Raw genomic sequence first — 26,498 nt, 5'->3', positions numbered from 1 at the left:
CACCATATATATACTATATATACCACCGATCTTTATGATTTTTTCAGACAACAATATATGCTATATACGTAAGCATTCGCTGAAATTTGAAGCCTCTAGCTCTTAAAATAGGGCAGTAATTACGAAAAGTTCCTTATCTGAACAATCGGTTGTGGGGGATATATACTATATATACGACCGATCTCATAAATTTTTTCAGGCAACAATATGTTCAATATACGAAAGTATATGGTGAAGTTTGAAGCTTCAATCTGTTAAATTGGGTAAGATATTACAAAAATCCTCTTTTTCTGAAAAATCGGTCGTATGGAGGATATATGCTATAGTGGTCCGATCCGGTCGGTTCCGACAAATGTCTAATCGGACACCCAAATACACCTGCTCACCAAATTTTATCAAGATATCTCAAAAATTGAGGGACTAGTTTGCATACAAACAGACAGACGGACAGACGGACAGACGGACAGACGGACATGGCTAAAACAACTCAGCTCTTCAACCTGATTATTTCGGTATACTTAATGGTGGGTCTATCTATTTTCCTTTAAGGACTTACAATTTTCGGTTTCGTGACGAACTTAATATACCATTTCATTTTCATGAAAGGTATAAAAATAGGTAGGTAATCTGTGTGAGGATGCAAAGCTTCACGTTTTTTGTGGTCTGCATGTAAAAACTATGGCTACGAATCACGTATTTCAAAAATATATGACGTAAACGTAACTATGTGATGAAATTTGATGAATCTTGAAGCTTCTAGCCGTAAAAAAGGGGTCAATATGACAGTTTATATGAAGTATATAATATATATACCACCGATCTCTATGATTTTTTCAGACAACAATATATGCTATATACGAAAGCATTTTGTGAAATTTGAAGCTTCTAACTGTTAAAACGGGGCAGAAATTGCGCAAACTTTCTTATCTGAACAATCGGTTGTATGAGATATATACTATGTATGTCACCGATCTCAATGATTTTTTCAGACATCAATATATGCTATACACGTAAGCAGTTGGTGAAATTTGAAGCTTCTAGCTGTTAAAATGGGGTAGAAATTGCGAAAAGTTTCTTATCTGAACAATCGGTTGTATGAGATATATACTATATATAGAACCGATCTCTATGATTTTTTGAGACAACAATATATGCTATATACGTAAGCAATCAGTGAAATTTGAAGCTTATAGCTGTTAAAATGGGGTAGAAATTGCGAAAAGTTTCTTATCTGAACAATCGGTTGTATGAGATATATACTATATATACAACCGATCTCTATGATTTTTTCAGACAACAATATATGCTATATACGTAAGCAATCGGTGAAATTTGAAGCTTATAGCTGTTAAAATGGGGTAGAAATTGCGAAAAGTTTCTTATCTGAACAATCGGTTGTATGAGATATATACTATATATACAACCGATCTCTATGATTTTTTCAGACAACAATATATGCTATATAAGTAAATATTCGGTAAAATTTGAAGCTTCTAGCTATTAAAATGGGGCTAAAATTTGCGAAAATATATATATATATACTATATATATATGCTATATATACCACCATATATATACTATATATACCACCGATCTTTATGATTTTTTCAGACAACAATATATGCTATATACGTAAGCATTCGCTGAAATTTGAAGCCTCTAGCTCTTAAAATAGGGCAGTAATTACGAAAAGTTCCTTATCTGAACAATCGGTTGTGGGGGATATATACTATATATACGACCGATCTCATAAATTTTTTCAGGCAACAATATGTTCAATATACGAAAGTATATGGTGAAGTTTGAAGCTTCAATCTGTTAAATTGGGTAAGATATTACAAAAATCCTCTTTTTCTGAAAAATCGGTCGTATGGAGGATATATGCTATAGTGGTCCGATCCGGTCGGTTCCGACAAATGTCTAATCGGACACCCAAATACACCTGCTCACCAAATTTTATCAAGATATCTCAAAAATTGAGGGACTAGTTTGCATACAAACAGACAGACGGACAGACGGACAGACGGACAGACGGACATGGCTAAAACAACTCAGCTCTTCAACCTGATTATTTCGGTATACTTAATGGTGGGTCTATCTATTTTCCTTTAAGGACTTACAATTTTCGGTTTCGTGACGAACTTAATATACCATTTCATTTTCATGAAAGGTATAAAAATTAAACAGTTTACTCACAATATTTGATAATGATAAAAGTATAATAAACAAAATAAAATAACGAATAAAAATAAACAATGATTGAAATGTTGTTGAAATAAGTCAATTAAAGTAAAATAGCATAGCTTAAATAATATCTATTGCTAAATTGAAATTGCTTACCACGGTTTTTTTTTTTAAATAATTTTCCTAATTCTCCATTATTCTCTGGGTGTCTGCTGATCCTTTTGGCCGGCCACTTCTTGGCTTGTCAATCCCTCGAATAACGGTTTTGCGCTTCAAGGAAGGTGCCTTACTCCCTTGAAGCGCAGACCCGTTTTTCGGGCAGTGTAATGGGATGATCCCGTGAATTTCGCCAACTTTTTGAAACCAACATTGGGATTATTCGTTTAAATGCAAAAAACATTTGTATGTAGCCCTTCATTGGTATACATTTTTCTTGTTGTTGAAGGCTGGACTTCAGAAGCTAATATATTTTTAAAAATGGCATGAAGCACCAATTCAAAAATAGTTTATTTAAAGCGTGCTATGTCAATACAAAAAAAAAATTATAGCGATTTCTAAATTTGCACAACTTTCTGTACCAGTCCTTAAAATTCAATTAAACCAGAAATGGTAAGAGTACAAATTCATTTTAAAATAATGTCAACTCAAATCCAAAGTAAATCTTTTAACCTCAAATAATACCAAGTAAATCACGCATTTGCATTACAAGCAAAAAAAAAATATTTTTGTAACTAAGTATATTTATAAATCATATTTATGAATCAGACGTTTAAAGAGGGCAAAAAGCGAAAAAATTTCCAACACAGGGCGATGGAAAATATGCCAATTGCCAAGCAACAGAAAGCACCACCAGCGAGAGAGAACAGCTAGATTGACTTAACATACCTACGTACATATGTTGCATGCAACATATGATGCGCGACACAGTGAAGTAGAAAAAGGAATAAAAAATAAATAAAATAAAAATAGAAAAAAAAAACAGCAAACTCTCGAAGCAAATCACTTCCCGTTTCGACAGCCGACTGAAGAAAAGTCAGCTGAAAACAAGCATGCGAACTTTATGCTGTTTTTCTAAAAGTATCTATACATTTGGATTTTGTTTAAAAATAACTAAGGCGAAAATGTTGTAAAGCACTAATTTGAAAATGTGTGCTATTTTTATATTTTTTGTTTGCTTATGGTAAGCATTTTGCATTAGTTTGTAAATGTAGAGCAATGAGCGACAAGAAGAGGCGGACAAGATTTAAACGACTAATGTGCTTTTAATATACTTTAGTGTTATTGTTGTTGGTTTTAGTGGCGCGACGGTAATAACTTTGAACTCTATGAGATGGCGTTAAACGAAAGAATTTCACCCTTGTTTTTTTTAGTTCTTTATTTTTGCATTTTAAAATGTTTACAGAGAAACTAATGAATTTATAGAAAGGCGAAAGTAAGAAAACAGCTGTTTGTAATACGAAAAAAAGGAAAGTGGGATACATAATCTGAAAATTGTGAGATGCTGACGATGGAAACAGTTCATAAGAGCATACATATAAAGAGTAAACAGGCAGCAGCACCAATTTACATAGACCATGCACTTAATCCAAACTCAATGCGACCCCCACAGACGGTAGTATGGAGTATTAACGAAACTTTACATCTGGTATCACTGCAATGTCTAAACATTAATTTAAAGAACAGGTATAACAAGGCGAACAAAATTGTATTTTGTAGATACTCGTAATATATACTGAGAATTTCCGACCGTAACTAAAATTTTAAAATTTCTATCCGATTCATTTGCAGGGCCAGACGACCAACGGCTAGCAGGTATCTATAACTGGCAACGCTATATTGCCAACTATGTGAAATTCATAACTATGACAGTTGTTTACATTAGCTGTGTTTTTTTTCTCATCTATATACGTTTACGCTTAAACTTTACATGAACTGCTAAGCGAATAAATTTAAATACACCTCTGAAATTGGTACGTATAAAATTAGTGCTACTAAATTTCAATACGCATTATACTCAGATGTAAGTGAAATATGTGTCTATGTTTCACCCTCTGCACTAAATCTGTGTATTCTATGCGCGTCCACTATTTATCACAACTGATTCAGCTATATGTTATACACAGAAATACAACAGAGGGTTGTGTCTCCGCTTTTCGGTACACCCTGTTGCTGTAGCTAGTTGTTTAACCACAGCCGCTAGATGGGTCTCCTAAGCTTTATCTAAGCGAGGATAGGCGTTTTTTTCATGCGCAAGCGAAACGTATACGCGTGTAAATAAAACACGGATATTTTTTAAAACCAAAACTGAAACTGTGACTGTGTTGGCAAGAAAACTATCACCGTAGCGGTAGTGATTTACAAGCCAACCTAATAAAACCAACCGCACTGCGCTTTTTTAACGCACGCAAACAACCGGCGTTTTTTGCCCTAAACCAAATAAGCATGCGTTGCGACAATGTAAAGCATGTGTGCAAACGTCAAATCTAAATGTCACGCAGAACAAAAATTGGAAATCGAGTTAGGTTTTCACGCAGCGGTAAACATCTCACGCGTAAATTTTATGCTCAAATTTGTTTCACAATTCTTTTTATACACACACACTACTACAAAATTTGTTGCGTTTGTAATCGAAGGTCTGCTGGCTTCGTATATCACTGGTTTAGAAGCTTCGCCTAAGGCAGAGGTACTCAAAAGAGCTTCGTAAAATGTCGGAAATCAATTTCGTGTGAGCGCAGCAACAGAAATTCAGCAGAGCAAGCAGTAAATTGGCCTTCGCTTGTACTGCAAGCAGTGTTCCCAGGTTAGCCTTTTCGAGGCTAGATTTAGCCTTTTGTTTTAGCCCTTAGCCTCGAAATTTTGGGTTTAGCTTCGTGACTTTTGTCTAGCCTTTTTTAATCCGAATGTATTTTTAATAATTCCTAAAATAAAATAATTTCAATAGTTCCTGTGAACACCTTATACCTAATAATATTAGTTCTCTACAAAATATTAATTCTTTTTCTGCTGAAAATTCGTTGAAAGTTGCAAAGCCAGATGTATTTTCTTACTTTGAAAAAGAGAAGCGTAGTTATTCTTCAAGTCAAATAGCATTAATGGAGCTGCAGTGGCGAAAACTTATAACTTTACAATGGAAAAATGTACACTCCACCATGGAATTTTGGTCGGAAGTCCGAGAATATAAAAATGCATTAAACGAACCACCTTTTTTAGAACTTGTCGAATTCATATTTAGTTTTTTAGTATTACCACTCAGTAACGCGGAGGTTGAAAGAATTTTTAGTGGCATGAAAATTCTGAAAACTAAATTAAGGAACAAACTAAAAATTAAAATGCTTAATGCTATTAGATGCTCGTTAAAACGCTTATCTAAATGCATTGATTTTGAAATTACCGATGATCTCATATCTATGGTAAATAGCCAAACTTTATACGCAGACTTAAGCTCTTCTGATTTTTCAGACGGGGAATATTTTATATAAATAATTAGTTTGTAATATTTTTTTTTTGTGTATATACACATATGCAATCATTTGAAGTAATTCCGTGTGCTAGTCAAGGAAAATGTACCTGATATGTTTTGAAACAAGAAGTTATGTTTAAGTTATGTTTATAAGTTTTTATTTACAACTGTGTAAACTAAAATATAAAAAAAAATTTTTATGAATTAACCAAAAAAATGTCTGGCCTTTTTTTAGCTTCTTTTTTTTCTAATTTAGCTTTTTCCAACCTTTTTTTTTTGCCAATCTAGCTTCTTTTTTTTTCATCACCTGGCAACACTGACTGCAAGCAGTTAACATCTCATGTCTGAGCGTATGTCTCGAAGTTTTATAAAATAGTATAACTGCCAATGAAATCGTTACATTTCCATGACGGTTTCCATATATTGTGAACCAAAAATTAAAAAACAAACATTATCCACACCTCATTACGTGCACAATGGCTTGCGAATTTGCCAGACTCAAAACCCATGCAATTTCCCAGTTCCCGTGAAACTTTCTAATATTGTTCAAAATTTTTTAAACCATAAATTTTTTTCTTATTTTCTAAAGTTTATAATAGAAAAACTAAGTATTTAAATTTACTTACCGGCCATGCAAAATTGAAGGCAAATTGTATGGGATTCGTGAAACCTTTGCTTTTGAATTTTTGCGTATTTGTTAAATTTACCGAATTTTCACCGAGTATCGGCGTCACAACATCACCGTACGTACACTGTGACGTCGTATCAATTTTCGCTTGATAATGTTTCAGACAAACGCGAAACCGTGTCTTACATGTACCGATACATTTGCCCGTTTGCGGATCGGAAACGCCGCTACAACAATTACCGTCGCTATCACGACCGTAATCATTGTTAAAATAACGCAACCGTAACTCAAATAAACCGGAACCGTGGACCTGGAAATGAGAAAGAAAATGAGAAAAAATTAAAAATTAGTATTGGATTAACAACTTTTAGAAACAATAAAGAGAGTGAAAGTTTTCAAGAAAATAAAGTCAAGAGTGCTCAAACTCCTAAAGTACTCCTGAACTCATAACCTGAGTACCCACTTAAAAAATATGCGATAATTGAAAGATTATTTTTAAATTATTTTAACACGCCGCCAACTAATCGAATTATAAAGCAATTCATTTAAGTCTACACGCATTTTTTTTTTTATTCAAGTTGTATTTCCACAGTCCCTTTACTGCTGGCCTTCTTCACAACTGGCCTGCCAACAATTCCACTTAAAAGAGGTTGCATTCTTGTTGTTATCCATTTTGATTTTATGTGCTCTTTTTATGTTAAATACGAAGTAAGAATACCACAGCTACCGCTGCAACATGACAATAAATCTTTCAGTATGGTATTTAAACGAAATTGCTACAAAATTGCATTGAACCGGACAAGAGCAGCAGCAATCGTCAGCGACAATCAATGACTGAAGCGAGGGCAGATTTTACAATTCTACCAAAAATAAAGTGGAAAAAAACTAAAGTCAAAGAATTCATTGCGGGTCCTCAGAAGATGACGTAGCAATAAGGGAATCTAAAAAGCGCAACAAATAAAAAACAACAAGTAAAATCAAGCGAACGCGATACAAAATGAAGAAATTTTCGCGTATTACGAAAGCTTTTTTAAGACTCACAAAGTCAACGATACCTCGCAGCCGGCACCACCCCGACCGCATAAACGTTTTGCTAAAGTTGTAAATCATTTCTACACGCTAGGTTTGTTGATGCATATTTTTGGCTGGCAAATTTTGTTGTTGCGGTGTTGTCGATTTTTGTTATTTTTTTAGGTTTTAAAGTAGTTTTTTTTATTTATTCAGTCGCAACGACAAGTTATGTATATGCGGCAAATCAGTTGGTGATTAAGTATTTTCTGAATTACATACATATAAATATAAAAATGTATGTCTGTTGATATTTTACGCATGTGCAATCGAAAAATGACAAATGCACAGTAAGAGGCCTAAAATGTAATATGCAAAATCTGCTGGAATGTCATGTTGCCCAAAAGCGTAATTTTAGCTGCATGGGGAGACGTCTTTGAAATTTTCTGTAAACGGCTATAAATTTGCTCAAATTAGCGTTGCTTATAGAAAAATGCAAAAACTGTGAGGCCAATAAACTTGCAGTAATTGGACAATTTAAAAAAAAATTTTTTTCAACAATAAAATATTTCAATTTTTTTTTTTTTAATTTTTAACTGATTTTTTTATTTAAAAGTATTATTGGATAATTTTACTTCATTCTTTTCCCTAACATTTTATTGCATTTCTAAAACGTTGGCACTCTTTTTAAGTTAAATTATTTATTGTTTTTTTTTTTTGTATGAGTTAAGGGGGGATTGCCCCCTTTATTTGAAGCAATTTTTAATTTTATGATTTATTTAATAACTTGGGAAAAATTTAAAGAACGTGACATCAACACGGACAAGGCGACAGCTGTTTCGATTATACCTTGTAAATCTCTTCAAACCCTTTTCTCCCGGGAATCCCATAATCGAAACAACTGTCGCCTTGTCCGTCCTGATGTCACGTTCTTTAAATTTTTCCCATTTTATTAAATATTTATTTTTTTGCTATTTAACTTTTTTGTTTTAAAACCATATTTATTCCCTGGTTTCATTACTTATCACGCTATTGTAGATATATTTTTTCTAAATTGGTTTTTCTATTCTTGTAATTTTTCTTTTTTCCTTTTTTATTTAGTTTTTCTGATTTATTTTATTTTTTTAACTAAATTTTTTTTCTAATATTTTTTTAAATTAATAAATATTTTAATTTTATTCCATCGAATTTTTTATTTTTGTGTTTAATTTATTTTTTATTTATTTAAAACTTCAGTTTTACTTTTTATTTTCTTTTTTAGTTTTATTTTTCTGTATACATTTTTGTATCTTGTTTTTTTTTACAAATTTTTTCATTTAAATTTTTTTTTAGTTTTTAATTTGCTTTATTCTAGGTAATTAATTTTTTTTTCTTTTCTTGCTTTAAAACCATATTTATTCCCATGCTTTATTTCTTACTTAATTTTTTTTTATATTTCTTCTAAATTATTTTTCTTCATTTTCTTGCAATTTTTATATGTTGTTTTTAATTTTTTTTATTTTATTTATTTATTTGTTTAACTTTTTTTCATGTTTCAGTCGTATTTTTCTTTTTTATTTTTTTAAATAGCTTTTGTATTAAATTTGAATTTTTTATAAAATATTTTATTTATTTTTTTTTTTATTTTCTTATTTTACTTAAATTTTGTTTTGCGTTTTTTTAGTTTTTTTTTTATATATAATTTTTCCCATTTTTTTTTTTTTTGTTTTTTATTCCATTTATATTTCGCTAGATTTGCGTTGTTTTTTTCTTACTTTCTTGGCTTTAGTCACGTTCTAATTTGTTTACCTTCCTTAGTTTATTTAGCATTTTTGATTCATAAAACATATTTTTTATTGTTTTTGGATTTTTGTGTTTTTAATATTCAATTTTGTGTCATTTTTATTTCTTGTTATCTTGCTTTCTTCTTTTTTATCATTCGAAGTCTGCACAGACGTAATGTACATATGTACGCGATACGCTTCATCGCCAATTTGCGAGACAGTTAAATAATTTATTTCTTTCTAAAAAAAAAGCAATAGCAATTGATATGCCAAATGTCATAAAGATAACGAGCCGTCTAATTAGCATCATTTGATTTGCGGCTTAAAAAAATTCAGATTTTTAAATTAACCCAAAAAATAGCTGCTGAAATGGAAGACCAAAAAAGAGGCAGCAGTTCAGCATATGCAGATTTCTATACACATATACACTTAGTTATGTATGTATTTCTTGTTTTGTTGTATAGCTGCCGAGTGATAAAACTGTCAGTATTTATTAGCACATTTTTTATTAATCTGAATATACGAGAAAACAGCAAATTTTTACAAAGAGGAAGCGAACGGCATGTCGAAACAATCAGCGCCGCTACTTTGTATTGTTTTGGCACATAAAATCTTTTGTTAATTAAAAAATGATTGAGTGGAAAATGAAAATAAAAAGTGAAGAGATAAGAAAGATAACAATTTTTTTATTATTGTGAAATGTTAGAAATTTCTGCTTTAGTATTAAAATATGCATTTGGCCTAAAATAGACATCATGCAAATTTTTGGAAAAAATAAAAAATTATGTAAAATCTTTGATTGCTGATGTTAAAACTTATGGAAATTCGATGAGCAAATTGATATCTGTTATTTATGTTAGAGAAAAATAACAAAATTTGCACACGGCGATGGTTACTGGGACATGCTTCTGAATTTCACTTCTTTATCAGCTAGCTTTTCGGGAGCTGTGTTTTGAACTCGATTTTCCTACATTTACACTGGTGCAAAGACAGGTGCCTCTGTGTACTCATCCATATGAGCACCCCGCTACACGCTTTGTAATTTGCCTCTAAGTGTTACCTTTTTGTTGATATTTCTTTCATACACCAATAGGTACATGCATATATAACAGATGTTTTTAATCCAAATTGTATGGAATATTTTTAGGTTCGTTCGACAGAACTTGATTAACAATTAAAAAGTTCACTATAAACCACTTTTTCTGCAGTTTATTCATGCGTCAATTGTAGAATTGCTTGATTTACAAACACGGTTTACAGTTGCATGTTTTATTTATTTTTATTTATATTATACCAAAAAAATATATAAAAGATTTGGGGAATACTTTAGAATATTTATGTGCCTATTAAGAAACTGACCTAGAAAACCCTGCACGAAAAATGTTTTAAAAACACATTAACAAACAAACCATTGTAATAAGCAAAGAAACAAGCGAATAATACACATTCGAGCACAAAAAATCCATATTAATGAAGAAATTAAATAAAAAGTAACATTTTTTACTATAAACAACTATAAAAACTGACAAGCAATCAACGCTTCATTAAATGCGGCAGTCAAAAATGGACACAGGCAAAACACAACAGCAACAATAGATGACATAAGAAACACATGGTAAAAAAATAAGCAAGAAACAAAAAATAGAAAATGGAGAAAAATGGAGCAAACAAGTGTCCCAAAATATGCATGGAAAAAAGGAGAAAAAAATATAAAAACAAAATAGAGCAAACATGTGTCTAACAAAAAAATAAAAAATCAAATAGACCAAAAAATTTTCAAAAGAATAACTAAAAATACCAAAAAAGTGTTTAAAAGAACTTAACCAAAAAAAAAAATACATATACAGGTAAAGCCAGCAAGTGTCCAACAAAATAGCGAAAATTGCCAAGGGATTGTTGAGAGGAGGCTTCCTTAAGCTGAACGCCCCAACAACAATGTGTAATCCGGTGGTTTGTGGCAAGCGGCAGACTTTTTGTTACCGGCTGCTAGTTGACCAAAAATAGTAAGCACACAAAAACAAAAAAATATACTATAAGACATTACAACGCTCTGATTTATAACTGTGCGGCAATTAACATTTACAACAAGTTTAAGCTTATTAAAATGACAATTTAATTGTTAACAAGGCGACGTCATAACAAAATGGAATACCATAAAATGAAAAGAGAAAATTACAAATAAATAAAAGGCAACATATTTTAAAATAAAAAAATGCATACAATAATTTAAAAACATGTAAAAAATTCAAAATCGTATGTAACTAAGCCATAAATGGGTGCATAAAAAAAGGAGTAAAAAAATAATACATGATTAAATGACAACACTGTTGACGGAGGTAGCTAAAAGCAGACAGTTGTGGAAACTAACTAGATGATTTTGTGCTCTGCTTGCTTCATTATCTTGTTGTCGATAGTAGAATAATTTTTGCTGTTGTTTTAATGTGTTTCTCGCTTAATTTTTTTTTTTGTTATTTCGCTATCCATCCATCCATCAATGCTGCGATGCTGTAAGTGTTGCTATTTAATTACTTAATTACTCGCTTCAAGTGATACTACTTAGTAACTTGTTAATTTGTCTGAGAAGTTAACAAGAAAATCAAAAAACCAAACAAGTATTTGAAAAAATAAGAACTGTTAGAGTTGAAAGATTACATTTGAGTATAAAACAAACGCGAATTGAAAGCACACATAATAAAGTGAAAAGAAGAGTTGTTGTCTCAGAAAATACCCCTTTACGAAACATTTGATCGGTATTGGAACAAGCAAGTCTTTGAGATAATACGAAATGTTAGAGAGTTGAAAGATTACATTTGATGATAAAACAAATGACAAAGGCAATGTGAATTGAATGCAAAAACAATATAGTGAAAAGAAGAGTTGATGTTTCAGAAAACACCACTTTACGAAACATTAGATCAATATTGAAATATCGATACTGATATTGAATGTTTGAAAAAACATTGCTTTACAAAACGTTAGATTCATAACATAATGAACATATATATTAAAGGACAAGCTCTCATATCAGATATTCCTCTCAAGACAAACTCTAAGGCCATCGTATTTGAATATTAATAACAACAGAATATTTTCAAACTTAGAATCGCAAACACCTCAGGGTCCCCTGTTATATGATCCACAGGTTTTCCTCCGCTGTAGCTATACTTTGCTCAACAAAACACTAAAACTTGTTATTCAAAAAGTACTGCTCCTTTAAACTAATTCAAAATGCTTTAACTTCTTTACATCTTCAGCGTTCAGTTCTCAAATTCCCGAAACACGAAATTTTGTGAATTTCAATATGCGCAACTAATATGCGTAGCAGAAAATAATAGGCAGTTAAATATATGATTTAATCTGCAGATAGCGAAGAAAACACAATTAGGTAGCATGTATGAATCTAAACGCCTTTTAAGTAAAAGCTAAGATGCTTAAGCTGGCGCTTACGACTAAGAATCACGTATAGAATATAAAAAAGTAAATAGAAACATCAATACAGCTCGAGAAAAAAAAACAATCAATAATAAAAAAAGATAAACGCAAAGCGAAAGATTTTGATTAGAGCTGGAACTAATTGTATTTGAAGAAGACTGTAAACCAAACAGAGATACAAAAAAAAATGATGAACCAGAACATGAAACTATATAAAAAGAGAATATATTTTTTTAAGGCTATCACAATAAATAAACTTCAAAGTTAACGCAACGCAGCACGGCAAGTCAATTACAGACATAAACACACCCAAAAGAAGAAAACGGCAGACGAGACAGGCTAATGACTAAAGTCAAACGTATGTTATAGCCAAAATTTTGAATAACTAACTCAAACGAAATAATGAAAATACATAAAAATTAAATAAGTATTATAAAAGAAATAAAAAAAAAACATCTAAATCATGCAAAACAAAAATGAAACGAACGTTTAAAACGTAACACCAAAAGCGTAAAAATACACAAAAGTCAAAGCGCAAACTATTTTTGCAATGAACGCAAAAAAGTTTACTTAAGAAAATAGTGCACAAAAAATCCTAAAAAGGGTGAAGCATGAATCATGCTTTTTCTATGACGACAACATCAACTAAAAACCAACTAACTCAAGAGAACAGTATGAAGAATACAACAGCCAAAAGTAACCAAATCACAACAGCCAAAGGCAAGAAGAGTTAATAAAACTCACAAGACAAACTTAAAAAAATCAACACCTAAAATAACATAAAATTTAGAAAACGTATACTAGAATAAAAAAAAATTTATAACAAAAAGATTCAATACCAGCAATTTCACAAGTAGGCACATGATGGCTATACATGCTTTAAACTGCAGCACAAGCACCATTTAAGAGGGTGCTTAAAAAATGAAGAAAAAACCAAACAAACCAAAAAAAAAAGAATCATTAACATCAAGCAGAAAAGCAACAGTAGAAATATGTAGGTAAGCATGACCGAAGGTAGCCGAAAAAAACCAACAAGACAATACAGCGGTGGCAGCAGCACCAGCAGCAAGAAGAACGCCCGTCCAAAACATGCACCAGCAACCGAACCCAAGAAGTATATGAGAAGGAACGGTGAAATGATGCTCCAACAACATATCAAGCAAAAAACAAGTGATGGGCTTATGATAAAGCTGAAGAGTAGGGGGATTGTAATAGGCGCACAAGCTGGGCATCAAACGAAGTGATCACACTGAACGTCGTACAAAAAACAAGCAAGTAACAACCAGTCAACGATCCAACCAACCGAACATCTAACCGACAAACAGCCAAACGATCGACCAATCATTCCAACGTCTAGTAGAGAACATACATACGTACAAATATTCATGCAAACTTATAAACAAAAAAACAACAACGAAGTAAGCAATAAAAGCAAATAAAAAGCAAAAATAAAATTTAATAAAAAGAAGAAAAGCAAAGCAAAATGCAGGCTGAAAAAAATTATTCAACTAAAACCGAATTGTTTCCCACGGCATACGATTTGCCGGTCAACATTGATGGCTTAAAACAGCGACGATCCGGCAGTCGACGTCGTCGCTGCTGCCCCACCAAATCCAGCTTATGACGATGGTGATATATATAGTGAAAAATGAGTAGAAAACGCAAACGCAACAAAATATGTAAGTAAAGAAGAATAACAAGTTTGATGACGATGACGACGAACCACCAGAGGCGAATAAGGTAAGGTGATGAAGCTGAAACCAGAGATTAAGGTGGTGCATGGCACAAAAAAAAAAAGAAATAAAAACCCATTGGAGAACAAGCTGTATGCATAAAATAAGATGGCAAACAAATGTGAGCTTGGATCAGTTAAATGCTCATAGTGTTCCATGAGATTTAGCGAGAGTAACGAGCGCGTTTGAGAGCAATGAAATGTGAGCTTGAACTAGTTTACAAAGCCAGTTTTTAGCGACGTGTTTTCTAAACGCCGCAAGCTATGAAAGCAGTTACTTGAGAGCATGCTAAAGACTCAACGAACAGATGTGATCTAGCGAGTTTCGTTACAGCACGAACATAAGATCACTATTGATCGTGTGATCAGCAGTGATCGAGTATCGTTGTACTAAGTTGATTGAAAAAATGTTGCAGCTGCTGCTGTATGCTACAACACTACTGTTGCAAATGTAAGATGTGCAACAAGTACGATGAAATAAAAGGAAAATGCGAGCGCTTGTGAGCTTCAAAGAGCAAATGAGTAGAGTGTGTAGTTGATGGAAAACTGGATTTGAGCAAATAGTTGAATAGTTGGCAGATAGCGACACTTGACAAAGAAAAAAGTAAAGATATATGTATTACGAATATGAATATTGCATGGATGCAAGCACAACAACAACAACAAAAACATATAAAAATCTATGTCGTTGCATGTAACATTATGAATTGCATGTGTCGATTGATCTTTTGCTATGCACTCACATTACCAGCCAACCAGCCTCACCATAGCAGTGATGCTTAGCTAGCGACGTGTTGTTGATTCTTATTTTCCTTTTTTACTGCTCTATCTAAATTATTTATTGTTGCTGCTTGAGTATTGTAAATTAAAAACACCACATTAACGATTTAGCAAAGGCATGGCCAAGAAGTTAAGATGCAACAAAAAGCTTTACTAAATATAATAATGATGATCATTGATCGTATACAATAAGTACAACGTGTGACGATCGCTATGATCACGTTTAGAAGAAAAAAATATTTGCAAGTTATACATAAATACACATCTACGCTGTGGTCAAATAATCATCAGCGAAGGAAAAGAAAAAATAAAAATAAATTGCAAGTTGACCATCATAAATGCAGCAAAACAAGTAAATACAATTGTTAAAACAACAAATTGTACGTGTTGCATGAGGGCCTAGCGAATTGTGCATTTGTGTTAAAACCTTAAGCAACGGAAGGAAAGTTATTGAATAGTAGCAGCGTTCACAAGCATTGCTGCTTATAAACCTACAACATCGGTAGCAGCATAAGCAGCAATATGTTTGATGGCAAGCGAGATAAATATAAATCTTATATTAAAAACACAACAAAAAACAACTAGATTTCTTTTATCTTTGTTGTTATTGTTGTTTGTGGCACGGAGCAATTATATTGTTATGTAATTTCTTTAACTTATTTTTGAATATAACAGCATGTTTTATATGTAGTAGTTTGTTGTTATTTCAAGTAAAATACATTTTTTAAGTATTTTTAAACCTATTTGAAACACTTTTACAATACGTTTTCAATTTCAATTTTTTTTATTTTTAAACTTATTATTTAAAAATTCATGAGCTTAACACCTGTTTATAATAATTGAATATTCAATTATTACGTTTTCTAAGAGAAACTGAAAAGAAATAAGTAAACATTTACTGGCATATTGCGATGGTACCATTTCGAAAACCGCCACGAATTCATCATCAGGCAATTTCGTAATGTTATCAAAGGTTTCACCGAAATTCGAACCGCGAATTAAGCAACGAAACAAATACAAGTAGGATAGCCTAGTGGTTAAGGTAACTGCAGTTTCACCGTGTGATTCGCGGTTCGAATCTCGGTGAAGCCTTTGATAACATTACGAAATTGCCTGATGATGAATTCGTGGCGGTTTTCGAAATGGTACCATCGCAATATGCCAGTAAATGTTTCCTTCTTTCTTTTCAGTTTCTCTTAGAAAACATAATAATTGAATATTCAATTATTATAAGCCGGTGTTCAGCTCATGAATTTATTTTTTAACTTTAAAATTTTTGTCAATTTTTAAAGTTCAATTATTTTATTAATTCTTTTCTTTGTTTTCCTTTTTTATTTCTTTTAGTTTAGTTTTTTTTAACGTTTTTCATTTTATTTTATTTTTTTAATTTTTCTTAAGTTTTTTATACTTTCTTGAATTTTTTAATTCCAATTTTTTTTTACTTTTTTGCCAATGGTTAAAATTTTATTATTTTTTTTAGTTAAAATTTTGTTTATTTTCTTTAGTATAAATTTTTTCATTTTTGTGTTATTAATTTTCATTTTTTTCTTATTATTTTTAATTATTATTTTCGTTATCTACTTTTTTAAATTCTTTCCACAATTTTTAATTTCAAACCTTTTTTATTTTTTTCTTTTATTTATCTTTATATTTAGTCACTTTGTAATTTTTTCCTTTTTATAATTTTTCATTGTGCATTCTTTTATCACATATTTCGCTCTTTTTATTTTAGTTTTTTATTTATTTATTTTTTTAATTATGATTAATTTAATTACATAGTTGGTTTTTATTTTCTTCTAAATTTTTTGTATTTATCATTTTGTATATAATTTACAAGTTTTCTGTCAAATTCAGTCTCCAGGTTTGTATCTTTTTTATTTTTTGTCTAAATAATAATTACTTTTTAATATTATTAAAGTTTTATTATAATTTTTTAATTATTCCTTTATTTTTAAATACGTTATTTTTGATTATTTCTCCACATTTCTATTTATCTTTTATATTTTTATCTTTATAATTTATTTTTTCAAATTTTTTGTTTATTTGTTTTTTATTTTTTCGTTTTATTATTTTTTTAATAATTTTTCATAATTTATTTTAATAATTTTATGATGATAATAATACAATAATATAATTTTTCAACCTATTTTTATAATTTTTAGATTTTTTTATATTTATATTATTATTTATATTTTTTTTGTTTTTAACCTTTTTACCCTGTTTTTTAATTTATATGTATTATTTTTTATGTATTTTTTATCAAATTTCTTTTTTATAGTTTTTTGCATTTTTTTCTAAATTTTTTTTTTATTTTTTGTAATTCTTTGTAATTGATTTAATTATCTGCTTTATTTTTTTGTTCTTATGACTACCTCGATTAAATTTTGTTTGTGTTATCTTTTACTTTAACTTCTTTTAAATTACTTTTACTTAAAATTTTTTTATAATTTTTTTTTATCATCCACACACAAAAAGTTTTTTTTTTTTTTTTAATATTTCAGATATAAATAGGTATTTTGAGATAAATTTTCCTTAGTCTAATATTTGTCATTTTAAAACTATTCAACATTTAAGTCTCCTCAATTACAATTCAAATAATTCAGTTTCACTTTACCTTCAAATATTTGCTATCAACCTATTTCAAACAAAATTCCAAACCAGCAGCTGTCACACTCCCATAAATTATTGCATCCTCTTCGATTGAAGTTTTTTTAACTTAACAAAAAAAAAAAAAAACATAATGAATATGAATATGCAAACATTTCATGCTCCTTTTAAGCGCACGATCATTAAAAAATAAAAACAACAAACGTTGGCAACAAAAACATTTTAAAACTAAACAAGCAAACTTCGCAGTCAAACAGATTAAAGAATCAAATAAAGCTTAAGCAATACAAAAAAGACTGTGAATGAGTGCCACAAAAGAAAATAAATCAAAAAATCAAAAATGAAAGAAAAAACCAAGTGATGAGAAAAAATATTTATATTTTTACTCACTACAATTGTCAGCACAAGCAAAGGTGTATTATTGATTTAACAGAAATCAATTTGAATATGTCAAGAAATGCTTTTTTTTTTGTTTATGCACTTTAGTGGACGCAATGACATTTAGTGGTTTAGTTAATTTTTTTTTTTTCGGATGATATTTCATTGTTGTTCATGCACTGTAAAATAAAAAAAAATTGCTTTAAAAGCTGACTTGAGTGAAAACCACAACTCGTAAAGTTTTGCGCTTCAAAAAGAGGCGGTTTAAGTTTTTGATATTTTTTCAATTTTTCTTGATGATTTTTTTTTACTAACAATTGCAAACAAAAACATTGCACAGCAGTCAGTCTTAGTTTAAGCTCAACAATAAACAGCACGATTTTTTTTGGAAAATTCTTTTGGTAAGTACTAAATAACTTATGTTATGACTCAGTTGAGAAGTGCACACAATAAGAGCGTGTCAGGATGAATGGTTGATTGGTTGGCATGTTGATATGCTGAATGAGTGACTGACTGACTGTCTGGCAACTGGGTGACAACACTGAGGTGAAGAATGTGTCATTCAAACGTGAGAATCATATATTAAAAAAAGCAAATGGAAATGGCAATGTGATGATAGAAAAAATGAGGAGTGCATAAAATTGTTTGTAACTGTAAAAGTAATGTTTGGAAAATAATTCCATTAACATTAAAATCACTAAATTTAAGTATATCTCTAACATCATTTAGACACTATAAACTTTTTGATTTACTATTACACACAGCTACTTGACTTAATTCCACGCTTCGCAGAAACTCACTCAGCAGCATAGAAAAAAAAATACATCAAAGAGCACCACATACAAGTGAGCGAGGAATGGCACTTGAAGTAGGAAAAACAAGTCATGCCCTAATTTTTTCCAGTTCCTCATTTTATTTATATTTATTCTTTAGCACTTTTAATTTGATTGTTCTGCTGTAGCTAGAGCAGAAAATGCAAAAAAATTGTTTAAATAAATTCATGAAATGCGTAAAAGAGTGCGTTAATGGTTTAAAACTAAAACATAAATTAAGAAAATAATGACGTTATGTTAGCACAACAAAGACGTAGTAAGAAGGCACTCGCTTGAAGTAGAACTGTTCAACAAGTGCGTGCTTGGGAAAACTCAAGTTGGGAAACGTAAAATGTAAGAAGGTAACAAAAGTTAAGAGCTGAGTATAAATAAACAGCAATAAATCTTTACAGCTGACCGCATTACAGGAAGGGGAAAAGGCATTTCTCTTTAGCTATTTTTTATTACATGGTATATAGTTTACCTCTGCGGCTTTATTCCCTTGCTTACGTAAATTTGAAGGCAAAGGGCTAAAGTTACATACAAATTATTTATAACTTAAGGCTGTGTGCGAGTTGACCTAAATTTCTACCTAAATAGAGATAAAACCTAAATCACTGGAAACTGTCGGTAAGGCAGTGCAAAATAAAAATTTAGAATTTTTATGAGCATACTTTTAAACCTAAATCAAATGTCTAATTTCAAAAACAAAAATATTGATTTTTCAATATTATATATGCAAATAAATGGCTCTTGTCCATTCAATTTAAGTAAATCATAGATCATAGAGCGATGATCCCTGCTGCGATTAAGGTCCGAGCGATTGTACGTGACAGTGAGCTTAATTTTGTTCAGGCTGATGTTGGCGACACAAGAATTGGATCCTTCTCAAATATGGACCGCAATCTGAACATATTTGGCAGCCAAGTGCACTAATTGGCCTAAAGAAGTTATTGAAGGCGTACCAACATCACAGTATTGAATTCGTGATTGTGGAAAGTGCACGTGCTCCACTATGTCCGAAAAAAAGCCTTATAAAACGGAGCCACTGCATTTTCTTAAACTGCTATCTTGGGATAGGTACTTACCGCGGAACCTAATTGACCTCTGTTCTTTTTAAGCGTGAAAACGCATCAAAAATACCAAATTTGACGTATTGTTATTATTTTCTTAGCAGAAATAAACAATTTAGGTTTTCAAATCAACTTGCACAGTTTTGACAGCGTTTTCGTAAATTGTTGCAGTGCTGGAAAGTTCCAGTGGAATATTAGTTAGGTACCTAAAATTTAGGCGAACTCACTAAATTTGACTTCAAGTTTAAAATTTTATATTTTGCCAGCATTATATTTCTTGTTTACTTATTTTTTTGGAATTTTTTCGAATTATAGATAATGAATTTTATATTACCAATATATTCTTCACTTTTATTTTATGATTTTACTTGCATTTTTTATTTAATTTTATCTTTTTTTTTTCATTTTATTTTTTTTTTTTTTTGTTTTTCATTTTTATATTTTTGTTTTTTATATATTTTGTCATTAATATATTTTTTACTTTTAGTTTAAAAAGTTTACTTTAAATCTTTTTTAAAAATATGATATGATGATATTATTTCTTTCTTATCTTTTATTTTTATATAATTTTACGATCGCATTTTTAAACATTTTTATTTTTGTATAATTTCAATTGTAAACTTTCATATTTTTAATTTTTTCATTTTTATATAATTTTATTTTTTTATTTTAATATTTTTTGTTTGTTTTTATTATATGCTATTTTATTCATTTAAAAGCTTTTATGTTGTTTTATAATTTATTGAGCTCATTTAAGTACATAGTATATGTTTATATGTTTATTATATTTTTATTTTTTACGTGCTGTTATTATTTTAATTTTTATTTGATTTTTTCATGTTCTGTATTATATTTTATTTTTAAATTTTATTTATTCTTTTACTAAATTTTTTGTATTAAAATTTTTTAGTTAAATTTTTTTTATTCTTTTGTGTTTTTTTACTTTTTTAGTTCCTTTTATTTATTTATTTTTTATTTGCTTCTTGTTATCTTTCGAAATTTTTGTTTTTAATTTTTTCACTTACATTTTTTTCTATATTTACAATTTTTTTCTTCTTATTTTGTTTGCATTAAATTTTAAGTTTTTTTTTATTTTTTCCTAATTCTAGTTTTTAACATCATTTTTTCTAAGTTTTACATTTGTGATCATACTATTGCTTTTACATTTTTTTATAAATTAGTTTTATATTTGACAAATTTATTTGTAATTTCTGTAATTTTTCACTTCTAAGCTATTGTGGGCTCTATCAAGAAGTTCAAGTAAAGCACTCTCAAGCGCGACAGCCCACTCTTAGAGGGTCATGCCTGAGTGGCTTGGAAACAGGAGAGTGTAAAAAACAAGCCTGGGTTAGGCACAAAAAACAAACGCTGAAGAGCGGTAAAGAAAACACAGGCAAAAGAAAAACACGTAAGGAAACAAAACAACAAAAAATTTACCACAAAAGGAAACGTTAAAATTAAAATAAATAAAAAAATAACGTACTATCAGCTAAGTTACAGGTGGGCTGTACACAAACTTAAAAAAAAATAAAATAAAAACAAACAAACAAACTTACATAGGGAATATAGTAACCTGCGCATATAACATAACACAACATAGTGGTACATTTGATCGCATTACAGCCGCTCTACTAACTAGCGGCATGCAACCCATACATACCATTTATGTATGTATGTAAAAATTAATGAGAGGTATGCTTGTTTGTAGTTTCGTTATAAAACCTACAAGATACAGCAAAAACTTCAGTTGAGAGGGGACTTAGGCGCGTTCACTCAAGCATTTTAACTATGTATGTACATACTGTTGATATATCAGTCACAATGGTCGACAGTCATTCATTCATTCATTTAAGTAATCAACCTAACCGTCAGTCCCTGATTCATTAATTTACCCTTGCAGCAAGTCAAACGACGACGAACCAACAACCAGTTATAATAGTCAGTCAAGCATTTGGCCAACTGCACTCTCTAGGCTGATTTCCCCTTTACGATTTTTTTCTACTTCCATCTTCTTTGATAACTATTACGGCTATCTTTTTTTGTTACTATTACCCTTCATGGTATTTGTTGTTGTTTTTGTATTTTTATTATTCATAAATTATAGAATATAAACATAATTTACAGTTATGCAAAAAGCAACAGAGGTTAACGCACAAAACCCAGTTGTGTTTAGGTTTAACCTTCATAAGTTCCTCAAGCATACGGACTTTTCGAGACATTGAGAAAAACTTGAAACTGTATGTTCAAATTCAATACAAAGGGATCCTGAGAATGACGGTCCTACTTGAACGAGCGAGTGGTTTTCCAGGAACAGAACTTTTATTGGAGCTTTTTTGACCCCAACTGTAACAAATGTATGAATAGAAAAATAGTGACTACAATTTTCAAAATAAACTCAAATTTGACCCAAATAATCTATGAAAGTTGAACAAACGGTTTAGGAGCTTATTCAAAAAAAACAACTCAAGAAGATCCGTTTGTCTGTGAGAAACAGCATAAAAAGTGGCGCGTGAAGTGTTAATGTAAGATAAGTAATGTAAGAAAATTAAGGCAAGACAATTAACAACAGTCGAAATAATAATGCATAATAAAAACATATGAACTGTAAGTGCTATCCTATTTAAACACAAACTCCATCACCCCTCATTCCACAGATGTGGCATTGCTGGTGGGTTAACTTAATTAAGACAAGTGACGTTCATCAACTAAATATTATAAACAAACATAAAGTCAAAGATAAATATATGTAAGTATGTAAGAAATTTAGCTTTAATTGTACACAGCACGCTGTACAGTGTGTTCAAAAAATATAACAAACACATACAAATATGTTCACAAGTAACTTAGTTAGTAAATGCGCGCCGCCTAAGGTGTCAAGAAACAGACCAAGTTTATACTTTTTTTGTTAGAAGCTTAACAGATATGAGCATGTAAATTGTAGCTGTAGGGTGTTATTGTGCTTTAATTTAACGTTCATTTCTTTATAGGCCTGCTTTGAAGCGTGTGCGCGAATTTCAGTGGCAGAAAACATACATTTATTTATTTTTTTTTTTTAAAACATACATACAAGCTTATATTGTCAGTTTTATCTCGCAGATAGAAGCACTTGTACTAATGTAGTACAGCGCATGATAGTTTGTCGTACGTAGTAAGTACTTGCCACTGTGGCGAGACCGTCAGTCAAGGCAATTAGCGCAAAACTGTTGAGAAATTAATTTTATACAGTATTTCCGTTTTTCTTTGCAGCTTATTGTTTGTGTTAATAATTTGTCAAGTTGTTGGTGTGATTATAGGAAAAAACTATGTAGCTAATGGGGAGCACAGTTTATGAATGGAGGAGACCGTACAAAGATAGAAACATTTTAATATTAATAAAATGAGACCTATTTAAAATGATGAAATTTACCTAAATTAAAACTGCAAAATAATTATTAAAATGTAGTTTGTACCTCTTTTAGACTTAGCTCAAAAGATTTTGTATGCACATTTTCAGCACAAAAAAGTTTATAAGTTAAAGTCAATTAATTTTTTCTTTTTGTTTTTTTAAATTTTATTAAATTTTTTTCTTTTTTATTTTTATTGTTTTATCTCTTTGTTTCTTCTTATATTTTTTGTTCGTTTTATTTTATTTATTTCTATTGTTTTAATTTTTTCTTTAAGTGATTTTTAATTTATTTTATTTTTTTCAAAAAAGTTTGTAAGTTAAAGTCTATTATTTTTTTTTCTTTTTGTTGTGTAAATTTTAATTAAATTTTTTGCTTTTTTTATGGTTTTATCTCTTTGTTTCTTATATTTTTCGTTTGTTTTATTTCATTTCTTTCGTTTGTTTCAATTTTTCCTATAGTTTGTTTTTAATTTCATTTTTTTCCTTTTTCTATTTTTTTTTTTTTGTAATATTTAGCTATTTCTTTTTTGTTTATTGGGTTATTTTTTCCTTTCTTTGCATGTTTTATTTGCTTATCTTTTTTTTATTTTGATTTTTTTTTTGTTTTATTATTTTCATTTCTTTCTTTGTCTGCTTTATTTTTTATTTCGTTTTTCTTTTATTTTATTGTATTTTTTTCTTTTTTATCTACTTTTCTTTTTCTATTCATTTTTCTTTTCACTTTTTGCTTCTATATGTTTCTTTAATTTTTTTAGGTTTCATTCTTTAACTTTTTCTTTGATTATTATTTTTGTGTTTTTTTTTTGTTAAATTTTTTTATTTTCTTTTAATTTTACCTTTAGTTTATTTTTAATTTTATTGTTATTTTTCCTTTTTCTTATTTTTAAATTTTTTGGATTATTTAACTTTTTTTTTTTTGTTTATTTGGTTATTCTTTCCTTTCTTTGCATGTTTTATTTCCTTGTCTTTTATTTTATTAATATTTTTTTTTTTTTGGCTTTATTTATTATTTCGTTTTTTTTTTTTTACTGTATTTCTTTAGTTTTTTCTCTTTTTATTTATTTTTCTTTTTCTATTAATTTTTCGTTTCTATATGTTTCTTTTTATACCCAGCTGTACTTGTAAACAGGGTATTATTACTTTGATTGGTTGTACAGGTATAAAGGAATCGAGATAGGGTAACGTTTTACAAGACGATGCACCACCTAATTTTTATCAAAAATTATCTAAGTTGGTGTCAAAAGACACCTGTCGAAAGTTATTCACAAAAAACCGTAAAATGACCCCTGACCCCGAGAGGGTCCGAATTATGGGGCCCGATCCATATTTTTTTGCATAGAACACCTTTCTGCGTTGGCGGCCTTCGGGGATCAAAAATAAATGCGCGCAGAACACTTTTCTGCATTAGTGTGTGTGTGTGTAAAACAAATCTGGCAAAAAACAACAACCACATGAAAATTTGAACCGATTTATTGCTTATATCTTTTGACAGAAATAAACGGAGGTCGAGACGTGTTTTTTGATACCACCTTTGATAATTTTTGATAAAAATTAGGTGGTGCACCGTCTTGTAAAACGTTAGCCGAGATAGATATAGACCCCATATAGTTATCAAAATCATCAGTATCGTAAAAAAATTTGATTGAGCCATGTCCGTCCGTCCCTCTGTCCTTTAACACGATAACTTGAGTAAATATTGAGATATCTTCACCAAATTTGGTACACGAGCTTATCTGGACCCAGAATAGATTGGCATTGGCGAAATCGGATGATAACCACGCCGACTTTTTATATATATAACATTTTGGAAAACACAAAAAACCTGATTATTTAGTAAATAATAGACCTAGAACGTTGAAATTTGACGTGAGGACTGATATTGAGACTCTTGATAAAAAAAATTTTAAATGGGCGTGGCACCGCCCACTTGTTATAAAATCAACTTTACAAATATTATTAATCATAAATCAAAAATCGTTAAACCTATCGTAACAAAATTCGGCAGAGGTTGCCTTTACTATAAGGAATGCTTTGAAGAAAAATTAACGAAATCAGTTAAGGACCACGCCCACGTTTATATAGAAGATTTTTAAAAGGGTCGTGGACGAATAAAATAAGCTATCTTTGCAAAAAAGAGCTTTATATCAATGGTATTTCATTTCCCACAATATAACAACAATAACAATAAAGAGGAAAAACTTCAAATTTTAAAAAATGGGCGTGGCACCGCCCCTTTCATGACTAAGCAATGTTTCGGGAGCCATAACTCGAAGAAAAATTCGTTCAGAATATAACCTTATGTATATGTATTATTGCGCAGCCTTGTAACACTATTAAGCACACAAAACAAACAACAACAGCATTTCAAGTGGTCAGCTGGGTATGTAATGTTCGGTTTCACGCGAACTTAGACTTCCTTACTTGTTTTAATTATTTTTGTTTTTTTTTTATTTTTGTTTCTTTCTTCAATTTTTTCTTTGATTATAATTTTTGTATTTTTTCTTCTAAAATTCTTATTACAATTTTTTTTTTTTTGTTTTTTTGTTAATTTTTATAATTATTTTTTTCTTCTTCGTAAGTTTTATAAAGCGCTCGGTGAATTCAAATTTGGTTGTATAGAAACATTGCCGTTTATTAGTACAAAACATTTGTAGCTAAAAAATGTTTAAGACTTTAATAAAGTTCAAATCAAATTTTATAATTTTTATTTTCTTTTATTACTTATTTTTTTCAATATTTATTTAATTTTTCCATTTATATTTTTTGTGTCCTGTTCTTTTATTTTTTGTTTTATTTTTGTCCTTGCCTTCCTTTAAATTTTTTGTATTATTTAATTTTTTCTGTGGATTTCATTTTACTTTATTTTTATTTACTTTTCTTTTATTTTAAATTTTACTTCAGTTTTTCTTTTATTTTTTTTTTTTATATTACTGTTTCTTAACATTTCTTGTTTTTTTTTTTTTTAAGAATTTTTAAAAATTTTTTTTTTATCATATTTATTTATTTTTTTCGAAAGACTCCATGAGTTTTATGAAGCTCCAGAGGATAATTCATATTTTGTATTATAGCAATTTTCCCTTTTTGCTTCTTTAAACACAAAAGTAAGATCGTTTATTACTTAGCTTATTACTAATTTGCTTAGTTAAAAATATATACACAGCCACAACTTTAGCTCATAACTGTCTCAAGCCGCCTGTGGCAATCTGCTCATGGTATGATTGCGTGAAATTAGCGCAGCATGTTGTCATGTCAATTT

The 26,498-nt window shown here is 29.9% G+C and overlaps 1 protein-coding gene across 1 annotated transcript in view; it reads right to left on the bottom strand.

The window, feature by feature from the left end:
- Positions 1–26,498, bottom strand: part of Delta (neurogenic locus protein delta) — a 135,987-nt gene that overhangs the window by 99,927 nt on the left and 9,562 nt on the right. The window contains exon 2 of the mRNA XM_067758299.1: positions 6,271–6,582. Within this exon, the coding sequence (XP_067614400.1) occupies positions 6,271–6,582 (312 nt within the window). The remainder of the gene's footprint in view (positions 1–6,270; positions 6,583–26,498) is intronic.

This window comes from Eurosta solidaginis, chromosome 1 (genome assembly GCF_040869045.1).
Source record: "Eurosta solidaginis isolate ZX-2024a chromosome 1, ASM4086904v1, whole genome shotgun sequence".
NCBI classification, from domain to species: domain Eukaryota; kingdom Metazoa; phylum Arthropoda; class Insecta; order Diptera; family Tephritidae; genus Eurosta; species Eurosta solidaginis.
This window is presented reverse-complemented; position numbering and strand designations above follow the sequence as displayed.